The sequence below is a fragment of the Mus musculus genome, chromosome 4, assembly GCF_000001635.26.
Source record: "Mus musculus strain C57BL/6J chromosome 4, GRCm38.p6 C57BL/6J".
Classification (NCBI taxonomy): Eukaryota; Metazoa; Chordata; class Mammalia; order Rodentia; family Muridae; genus Mus; species Mus musculus.
In genome coordinates, this window is record NC_000070.6 from 130,926,025 (window position 1) to 130,936,974 (window position 10,950).

Here is a 10,950-nt window from a genome sequence, read left to right on the forward strand (position 1 = left end):
CTGACTAGGCAAGCGGTCACTCCAGCCCCTCGATAGCATCTTGCTTGGATGGTAGCTCAGTGGTGTCCTTTCTCTTCTAGGTCATGAGTGTCCTGCTGTTCATTGAGCATGTGGTGGAGGTGGCCCGCGGTAAAGTGTCCTGTAGGTTCTTCAAGATGCCGTACCTCAGGATGGGTATGTCTGGGCGCAGTGGTGGATGGGAGGGGACCTGCGGGCAGTGTATGACTAGGATGCATGGTATCTGTGGGCCTGCCGTTTCCATTGGACTGCTGTGCACCCCTGAATCTTTGGGAGCGCGGGGGGGGGGTATTTCATATGCAAATGAGGCTCTCCTGTTTGCACCAGGGGCTTTCTCAGGTTCTGAGGCTCAGACAGAAGTTCCTGCCATATTGGCCACTTCACGCTGCCCTGACCACCAGTCTTTCCCCTGCCAGCCACCACCTCACCCCTCCCAGCCTGGGGACTGCTTCCCCGGCTGGCCACTTCCTGCAATAGTAGCTGCAGGGAGGAGGGGCCCAGACATAACTAGCACAGCTGAGTGCCAGCAGCCCCTCAGCAAGACCCCTTGGGCCCTGTCCCGCTGCCCCTGTCCACACCAGCCCAGAAATGCCCTCTGCCAATCACAGCCCTCACCTGGGTGAGGAGGGCCAGCCTACCTCCCAGGTCTGGTCTCAGGCTTCACTGCTCACACTGCTGGTCCCTGCAACCCATTCAAGCTTTGCCTCAGTCTCTGCCCTGCCTTGCAGCTGACCTGCTCTCCAGCTTCCTGCTCATTGGCGTGCTCTTCATCATCAGCATCAGCCTGCTGTTCGGCGTGGTCAAGGTGAGGCCCGTGCAGGGATGGAGGGGCCAGGGGCATACACCTTCCTGTTGTCCTGAACACCCCGTGGATCTTCACCTGTCCCCTCATGGGACTCCATAATCTACTGCGCTATGAGGGGAGCTGTGGGGGTGGCGGGATGCTCACAGGAGATCTGCATTCTGTGGCCTGTGAGTGGGGCTGGAGCTTTAAGGATGAAAAAAGAGAAAGGGGCACAGTAGTATGGGATCCAGAGAAAGGGACAGTATTGGGCTCGTCCTCAGGAACAAAGATCTCCCGTTGTCCTGCCCCCACTGTAGAGGGACACTCGCTCATGAAACTCTGGGAGTGTGGGGCTGTACTAAGAAAGGCAGACAGACCCAGAGAGTTGGGTGATGGGGAGTCGGGGAGATTGAGTCATCCTGTGGCTCTACTTCCTACAGAAGAACAGCCATTTGTCCCATGGCCCCCAGGGAGGTAGGAAGTTGACCTTGTCGCTTGGCCACTTGGAGAGAGTCCTGCCCTGAAGATGGTGGGGACGCTGGTTAGGTAGAGAAGTGGAGGCTTAATGCTGGCCTGGAGTGTCTCACTCCCTGGTCACCCTTGTGGAATCTGGGAGCCTCACCTGCCGGGGTGTGTCCTCACTGTGTGGTTGGCTATGGAGGCTGCTGCGGAAATTTGGTGTCCAGCTAGAGAGGCAGAGCAGGGAGTCCCTAAAGATTCAGACAGGGTGTCTTGGCCACCTCTGATGGCTTAGATAACCACGAGACACCACCTTTTCTGTGACTTTGCCCCCAGTAGGGACATCTATGCATGGGTGCTGGGTTCCCACCGAGGGAGAGAGACCCTGCTGACCTCCTGAGGCCTCTTGCCGTGTTCTCTCACATCTGGCTTTGACCACCTGGAGGGAGGACAGGCTCCTGTCCCTGGGCCTTTCCTTGCCAGTGCCTCCACTTCTAGCCCTGTGGCCAGTCCCCTCGCCTGTCAAATTCTGGATCTAGCTAGGTGTCCCGGCTAGGATGTCCTGTTCGGTTCCCTTCTCCATAGAGTGGACATCGTACACTACCTCTTGTGTTCCACCCTCAGAGTCTGTCATTCAGCTTCCATTGCTGGGATGAAAATCCTCAAGAGAATAGGGAGGGTTCGCTTTGGCTCTTGTTTCCAGCCCACAACGTGCCAGCTTTCTCTCGCCGGGTGTGAGATGAGGAGGAATGAGAAGAAAGCAGGGGGTGGCTGGCAAAGCTGCTCACTTCGTGGTAGCCAAGGAGGAGAGGGAGGAGAAAGGGGGTCACGGATAGATCCCGAGGGCACTCTGAGGGACCTGTAACCATGCCCCCTAGTTGACATCTTGTGACTCTCTTGCCGAGCTCAATTGGCAGAGGGCTTGCCCAGCGTGCACGAGGTTCAATCCTCAGAACTGCACAAATGGGGCGGGGTGGTGCACACCTGCAACCTAAGCAGTCTGGAGGTAGAACCAGGAGACATGGCAGTTCGGGGGTCATACCTGGCTACACAAGGAGTTTGAGGCCAGCCTAGACCACATGAGACTTTGTCTCGAAAAACCAAAAGACAGACACAAAACATAACAGAACCCCTGTATATGGAGCCTGTTCCCTGGTGTCTTCTGAGACACCTGAATGTCCCTCTCCCAGGATGCCCCTCATGGGAGTTGTGTGGATCCGGGCAGGCCCTAATCACTGATCTAGTAGCATTAGTGATAGCCAGGGTGGGAACAGGGCGAATAGGAACAGGGACAGCCCTGTGGAGTGCTGGTGTATCAGGGGCACCCTGACAGGGTGGACTTGCCTTCTAGAACCGGGAGAAGTACCTGATACCCTTCCTGTCCCTTCAAATCATGGACTTCCTGCTCTGCCTGCTCACACTGCTGGGCTCCTACATCGAATTGCCAGCGTACTTGAAGCTTGCCCGGCCCCGGCCTGTGAGTACCTGTGTGCGTGGCTTGACCTAGGGAGGCTGGCTAGGGCAGGGTCCCTTTCCTCCTTGATACCCTTCATCAGGGTCCCATAATCCCTGCCAAGCATCCTCAGGCTCTCTCCTCTGCATCTTCCATCTGCCCGTGTACCTCATGGGTAAGCCTTAGGACGGAATGAGGGTGGTGAGGGGCTGGAACCCAGTGTGTAACACTACTGTAGGATAGCAGCCCCTGCCCCTGATGAGAGTAATGTCTCCAGGTTTCAGAGCCTGGTAAGATGTCTATTTACACTGGACATGAGTGGGTTACCCAGGGGGAATCAATCAAGATGAATGGATGGTCAAGACCAAGACATGAAGAGCATCCACTGAGGAAAAGTGTGGTGGCCTTAGTTGACACAGCTCTGTCATAGTTGCCTTTCACAGCCCCCGACTCTGGTCCTTGAAGGGCTGGGCTGCTGGAAGATGGTGGGGCTGGGGAATTAGAAGCCCCCTGTTGTGGTCCCAGCTCTGCAGACACACCGATGTGAGCATCCATCCCATGTCCCTTTCACTGAGCAAAGTCCATGAAGGAATGGCTGGTGGCTTGGGTGGAGAGCCTTCCAAGGGAGGGCCACTCTGTACCCTGCTCGTGGGTCTTCATGCTTCCTCTTGGCTTCCCTAGGGTCCTTCTAAGGTCCCCTTGATGACACTGCAGCTGCTAGACTTCTGTTTGAGTATCCTGACCCTGTGCAGCTCCTACATGGAAGTGCCCACCTACCTCAACTTCAAGTCCATGAACCACATGGTGAGTCTTGGTGGAGGCCCAGGTTACACCCTGGCTGTGTGGCCTGGGGCAAGGTGTCCCCCATGCCGGGTGGGTCATGGTTGGAGGCTGGGTTTCTGGGGATGAACACTCAAGGATGAATGATGGATTGGGGGAGTAACTGTCAGAGAGAAGCTTGTAGGGTCAAAGAAGGTCTGGCCATTATGAGCTTCACAGCATCCTGCCCTGGGAAGTGCATTATAGGAATGACATCAGGTGTCCACGGCTGTCTAACTCACTACGGCCAAGCACAGTGGCTTAAAATGACCAGGTCTTGTCACAGTTCTGAGGGCCAGGAACTTTGGGGTGGCTTGTTAGGTAGTTCAGTTGCTGTCTCAGCATGGCAGCTTGGAAGGGGGCAAGTGACCTGTTCCACCAGGGGTCCTTACATCAGTGTTTGTACCTTCCTTACCCAGTTCCTCATAGTGGGGGCATTTCACAGGGCAGCTTGAGTGTCCTCAGGGCACAGCTGCTGGCTTTCCTTAGTGAAGGGATTGAAAGGGAGAAAAGGAGACACCAAGAATGAAATCTTCATTCTGGCTTCTGGCTGGTTGCTCCCGAAAGCTCACACCAGTCCCTGAAGGAGTCTGGCCCATCCAGACGGTGATGACGAAGAGGCCGGTGCTTCTTATTTCAGAAGAAGGGGAGCCAGGTGTGGTGGTGGTTGCCTGTTATCCCAGCACTTGCAAGGCCGAGGCAAGAGGGTTGCGGTGAATCTGGGACCAGTCTGGGCTAGCAACTGTTTCGACAAATAGACAGGCGGACAGAATGTGTGAGCATATCTGCTCCTTGCCCAGAGGTGGTGCCTCTCATACCAGGTGCCCCAAAAGTTGGCCCCAGCTGGAGCTACCCTGATGGTGGTGGGTGTAACCTGCCAGGTGTTAGAGGACTACATGGCTCCTAGCAGCCAAAGCCTTCCCAGACTAGGAGGCACCAGCTACACTCTTCTTCCCCTGAGGCTCCTGAGTTGGCAGTTGCCAAGGTAGTGCATGAGTGTGTGTGCATATGTGGTCATTTGTGTGAGTGTGTGTATGCATAATGTGTTCATGTGTACATGTGTGTGTATATGCATATGCATGTGTGTGTGTGTGTATGACAGAGAGAGAGAGAGAGAGAGAGAGAGAGAGAGAGAGAGAGAGAGAGAGAGAGAGAGAGAGATCTGTGACGCTGTGCAGGGCTGCGGCATTGATGTGGCCCTATATCATTGCAGAATTACCTCCCAAGCCAGGAGGGTGTGCCGCACAGCCAGTTCATCAACATGATGCTCATCTTCTCAGTGGCCTTTATCACCGTGCTCATCCTGAAGGTGAGAGGGCCCTGAACATCCATGGTTCTGTGACCATAGTTAAGGCTGGGCAGTAGCTCAGACTTCCCCACACTGGACCGTGAGGAGGCAGGATGAAGTGTGCTTGTGGTCCCCTCCTGCTTCTAACCTCCCTAGCTCTCCTACCTCAGCTCCTCTGATGTGGTCTGGCATCGTCGGGGACTTTCTTCTTAGAGGCCATGGGTCTGTGAAGCCATGAGTACTCAGCTGCCTGGGCCCAGCATGGGGCTTCTTGTGACACTGGCCTCATGTGCTGTCTGGGGTTAGATGTCAAACCCATGTGTTCTGTAATCTTAAAGAATAACAATGTGTCAGGGGCTTTTGTTTTGTTTTTGAGACAAGGTCTCATGTAGTCCAGGCTAGCCTCAAACTCACTATGTAGCCCAGGGTGACTTTGAACTCCTAATTCTCCTGCCTCTACTTCCTAAGTGCTGGAGTGTCTTAGTTAGGAACGGCTCTTATAAGAACAGCATTTAATTGGGGCTCCCTTACAGATTCAGAGGTTCAGGCCATTATCATCAAGGTGGGAGCATGGCAGCATCCAGGCAGGCATGGTTTGGGAGGAGCTGAGAGTTCTACATCTTCATCTGGAGGCTGCTCGGAGAAGACTGGCTCCCACACAGTTAGGAGGAGTGCCTCATTGCCCACCGCCACAGTGACACACTTCCTCCAACAAAGCCATACCTACTCCCCAGGCCAAGCATATTCAAAGCACCACACGAGGTCACAGGGGTGTGCCCCCACGCTCAGCTGAAAGGCAGTTTTGAAGAGAACTTTCCCACCATTGAGCTCTGTCTCAAGATGGATGGGGTCCCTTTGATAGTGAGTTCCCCATCACTCAGGATGGCTGAGTAGGGTGTGCCTCGCTGTGTCCAGAGATGCTACAGGCCAGATCAGAAGTTGCAAGAGCATTTGATGCATGGTGGCTATGGGTATCAGTAAAGACAGTCTCTGGAGCATGTCAAGCTGGCATGTGTGGAACCCAAAGTCCGAATAGGGGTGGCATGGGGTCTGAGTTGCTGCTGAGTGCTGCCATTTGGGAATGAGTGAGTGTTGGTTCCCTGGAGGCCAGAGCCTCTCAGGAAAGGGCAGGGGGTTTGTCAGAGTGTAGTCTAAACAGGCTCTCCTCTAGGTCTACATGTTCAAGTGTGTGTACACATGCTACAAATTCTTGAAGCACATGAATTCGGCCATGGAGGACAGCAGCTCCAAGATGTTCCTCAAGGTGAGCCTGACAGAGGGTCCAAAGCCAGGGCTAGCACTCTCTTGCTGTGCTGCTTGGGGCTAGTTCCTTTCCTTCTCTGAGCCTCAGCACTTTTTTTTTCCAACATAATATTTTTATTGTTTGGGAATATTGCATGAGATTGGGAATCTCATACAATGCACCCTGATCACTCCCATTTCCCAGTCCTCTCAGGTTCACTCTCCTACCATTGTGTCCCTGCCACCCCCAAATATACCAAGTTTAATTTGTGCTGCCCAAACACTCATTGGAGCACAGTCAAACTTCCAGCAGGTCTCAGTACTTGTAAGAAGACTGTTGAACCAGAAACATGAACAACATCAGTTATGATAGTCTGATTCCATCTATCCACCCACACACCTACCCCATCCATCCATCTACCTCTTATCCATTTATACATCTATCCACCTACTCATTCATCATTCATCCACCCACCTACACATTCATAACCCATCGCCCAACCATTATCCACCTATGCATCATCCATCTATCCATCAATTCACTTATCCATTCACCTACCACCCACCATCAATCCATCATCCATCCATCCATCCATCCATCTATCATCCATCCATCTATTCATTCATCCATCCATCCATCCATCCATCATCCATCCATCATCCATCCATCCATCATTCATCCATCCATCCATCCATCATCCATCCATCCATCATCCATCCATCCATCATCCATCCATCCATTCATCCACCCATCCATCCATCCAGCATCCATCCATCCATCCATCCATCATCCATCCATCCATCCATCCATCCACCATCCATCATCCATCTATCCATCCATCCATCCATCCATCCACCATCCATCATCCATCTATCCATCCATCCATCCATCCATCCATCTATCCATCCATCATCCATCCATCCATCATCCATCCATCATTCATCCATCCATCCATCCATCCATCATCCATCCATCCATCATCCATCCATCCATCATCCATCCATCCATCATCCATCCATCCATCCATCATCCATCCATCCATCCATCCATCCATCCATCCATCCATCATCCATCCATCATCCATCCATCCATCATCCATTCATCCATCCATCCATCATCCATCCATCATCCATCCATCCATCCATCCATTATCCATCCATCCATCCATCCATCATCCATCCATCCATCCATCATCCATCCATCCATCACCCATCCATCATCCATCCATCCATCATCGATCCATCCATCATCTATCCATCATCTATCCATCCATCCATCCATCCATCCTCCATCCATCCTCCATCCATCATCCATCCATCATCCATCCATCCATCCATCATCCATCCATCCATCCATCCATCCATCCATCCATCATCCATCCATCCATCATCCATCCATCATCCATCCATCATCCATCTATCCATCCATCCATCCATCCATCCATCATCTATCTACTCACCATCCTTCTATCCCTCCTTCTTCCTTACTGCCTCTTGGTCCTTTAGTCTTGTACCCAATCTTGGATGCCGCTTTTGTCTTAGAGGTGTGCACAGTCTACAGTGAACCCAGTTGCTGAGATGCGTTTACACTTCTGTATGAAACACAGGGACCTTGAACATGGAGCTGGCACACAAGTGATTCTGGGAATGCTTCCTGTGGGAGAGGACAGGAAAGAGAGAGTGTGTCTGGAGGCAGCTGACTGTAAAGTGATGGGAACATTGCAGCTGGGCCAAGTGTTGGGAGCTCACTTTGAATTGTGGGAAATGTCATTTTTGGTAGCAAGTAGCAGAGACTTAACCTTGTTGATATAAGTCCCAAGGGGAAGTTAGTAGCCCACAGCACGTAAAAATCTATCGTAAGTATGACTGTGTCCTGATCTTGGATTTAACCTCTATCTCTTGACTCTCCTCTCCTCAGTCCTGGCTCCAATTTCAGGTAGAACTTCCCTATGGTCACAAAATACCTGCAGGAGCCCAAAGGCCAACATCCTATCTTTTTAGTAATACCTGCAGAAAGAGTATATCTGATTGGACTATCTTGGGTCACATGGCTTCACCCAGTCTGATGACTATACCGGGGAACAGAATTTGATTTTGAGTAGCTCATCTCAGGTTATGTTTCTACTCCCTGGATAGGAGGGATGGGAGCCAGTTCTTTTGAGAGCATTTGGATGGAGGATGTTCATCAAAGCCTTGGACACTGAGGTTAACTGGCTGGGGCATGGGCATCCCCTGTGGGGAATGGAAAGTGAAACCAGGTCACACAGGCATGGACATCATTTTCATGGATGTGGGGGGGGGGAGGCTCCTTGTACCTCAGGTTAGACCAATGGGTTCTTGATGGTGCTCAGCAATCCTTTCTGTCTCTCCCAGGTGGCTCTGCCGTCCTACGAGGAAGCCTTGTCTCTGCCCCCTAAGACTCCAGAGGGGGACCCTGCACCACCCCCATACTCAGAAGTGTGATCCCCACCAGGCCTTTAGCCCTTGGGCTGGGAGAGGCAGAACTTCCTCCTCCTGCTTCTTCACTTTGGTGGTTGCTGTGGCCTGCCTGCTACAGGACAATCTGCTTGTGCCCCCCCTCACTGTCCTCTCCTCTCGGGGACCCCTCACTCACAACTGAGTCACCCTGGGCTCAGTGACCCTTTGCGGCTCAGGATACTCAGCCTAGCAGCCCGTCTCGTCTCCATCAGCAGTGACACTTGTTCAGAGCGCAGCCATAGGAAGTTAGGGTGCGTTTGGTTAACAGCTACCGGCTTGATCTGTTTGGCCAGGCAGCAGCAGGAAGAGAATCTGGCCAAGCAATAGTTCCTGGTGTCAGTTTATACTCAGCTGTCAGACGACAGGATGGGTCATGATTGTGGTGCCCGTTTGCCACCTCCAGTACCCCAAAAGTGTACAAACAAAACAATTCCTTCAAATAGCTTGCTTAAATAGCGATTCAGCCAACTGCTGTCATTAGGAATTATGATAAAATCTAGTAAGAAACTGAGGAGAAAAAGAAATAGAAACGGAGCCCCTCCCACCACTCACTGCAGTGCTCACCATGGAGCCCCTCCCACCACTCATTGCAGTGCTCACCATGGAGCCCCTCCCACCACTCACTGCAGTGCTCACCATGGAGCCCCTCCCACCACTCACTGCAGTGCTCACCATGGAGCCCCTCCCACCACTCACTGCAGTGCTCACCATGGAGCCCCTCCCACCACTCACTGCAGTGCTCACCATGGAGCCCCTCCCACCACTCACTGCAGTGCTCACCATGGAGCCCCTCCCACCACTCACTGCAGTGCTCACCATGGAGCCCCTCCCACCACTCACTGCAGTGCTCACCATGGAGCCCCTCCCACCACTCACTGCAGTGCTCATCATGGAGCCCCTCCCACCACTCACTGCAGTGCTCACCATGGAGCCCCTCCCACCACTCACTGCAGTGCTCACCACGGAGCCCAGCCTCTGCTTGAGTTTCTCCAGCACCTGGAGGCTGGGAAGTCCAACAGTCTCGCCGCTGGCCTGAACATCCTGTTCAGCGTGGGAAAAAAAATGTTGCTTCTGTTTTAAATAATCCCTTCCCATGAGCCACTGCTCTGATGGCAAGCTGTCCTTATCTTCAGTCAAGTGTTCCCTAGGGCCACACAGTGGTGAGGTCCCTGCAAGAGTCCCTTTAGCCTGGCAGATTTAGGGTCTGGTGATCACACATCCCAGCGGCCAGGTTGCTTCAGCTTGCTTGCCCTGGGCTACGCTCAGGGGATGGCAGGTTTGGAGTTGGCCGCCCTGGGGGTGGCTGTCTGTCACTATGGCTGCCCAGTTGGGGCAGGCTAGCCTATGGGGTGTGAAGAGTTGGCCAGAGTCATGTGTTCTATGGTGGCAGCAAGGAGGGTCAGTTCATATGCCTCTGCTGGCTTTTCTATCGCTAGGGGTTGCTAGGGGTTGCTAGGGATCTACACCCTGCCTGTGGTGTAGATGGGGCTGCAGGGCTGAAAAGTTCCCACTGTACCTGTGTCATTGCTTGTGTATGACTTGGAAGAAGGGCCAATAAAGCAACTGCAAGCTTTGCTCTGTCTCATGTGGTTCTTGAAGGGTGATATAGGGACAGAGGACCTGCCTCTGTCCTCCAGTATTCATTACTCCAGCACACATGTGCACATCACGTCTGCCCCACCCCCCAGGGCCTGGCCAGCTTGCCAGTGTCACCTCCTGAAGCTATGTGAGCATCCCCACATCTCCCAGTTGACAAGGGGAAAGATGGCCTCCAGCCAGGGCCTGCTCTGGATCCTGGGGATACACAGGCTGGGGCTGGGAGACAGGTCCATACCCTGTGGACATCAGCCAGTGCTGCGGGGAGAGTCTGTGACCTCAGGGTTCCGAGGGTGAAATGTCTTAGTGGGGCATCTCACCAAGAGGAGCGAAGGACAGGTCGTGCTAAGTAACAGCTGGTCCAGAATACAGTTGTAGAATGTACAGGACCACCATGGTGGGGAAGGGGATGGGCTCAGTGTTCTGTCAGCTGAGACCAGTGGAGGCAGGCAGGGGCCCCTGCACAGCAGGACTCTGCTTGCTCACCCTGAGAGCATACCTTGAATGAAGATGGATTTGAACCACAGAAATCATAGCGAGCCCATCATGCCCAGTCTTCCCAAAGGTGGCACTGATGCTTCTCAGCTCTCAGCCCAGAGGGAAAGTCCAGGGAGCGGAACCCAAGGCTGATGTTCTCCCGATCTTGCGTCTCTTTGCCTTTGTCTATCTGCTGAGTAGCTGAGTACCTATCTGGAAGGGACTTCATGAGACAGCTAAGGTAGTTTGAGCCAGGATCTGTCACCAAGAGAGACCAATGGCCTGGCATGGTGACACACTTAGGGGGGCTGAGGCCAGAGGATCTCAAGTTATTTA

At 53.1% G+C, this 10,950-nt stretch overlaps 1 protein-coding gene across 2 annotated transcripts in view; it reads left to right on the forward strand.

The window, feature by feature from the left end:
* Laptm5 (lysosomal-associated protein transmembrane 5) overlaps nucleotides 1–10,124 on the forward strand; it is a 23,259-nt gene extending 13,135 nt beyond the window's left edge. The window contains exons 3-9 of one of the 2 annotated variants that reach the window (XM_017320001.1): nucleotides 81–174; nucleotides 747–823; nucleotides 2,613–2,738; nucleotides 3,396–3,518; nucleotides 4,747–4,842; nucleotides 5,993–6,085; nucleotides 8,437–10,115. In XM_017320001.1, coding sequence (XP_017175490.1) covers nucleotides 81–174; nucleotides 747–823; nucleotides 2,613–2,738; nucleotides 3,396–3,518; nucleotides 4,747–4,842; nucleotides 5,993–6,085; nucleotides 8,437–8,526 — 699 coding nt within the window. In that variant the 3' untranslated portion in view covers nucleotides 8,527–10,115. Of the gene's footprint in view, nucleotides 1–80; nucleotides 175–746; nucleotides 824–2,612; nucleotides 2,739–3,395; nucleotides 3,519–4,746; nucleotides 4,843–5,992; nucleotides 6,086–8,436 lie in introns of both variants that reach the window. The other variant, NM_010686.4, reaches the window with a different exon arrangement.
* Nucleotides 10,125–10,950: the final 826 nt, after the last annotated feature.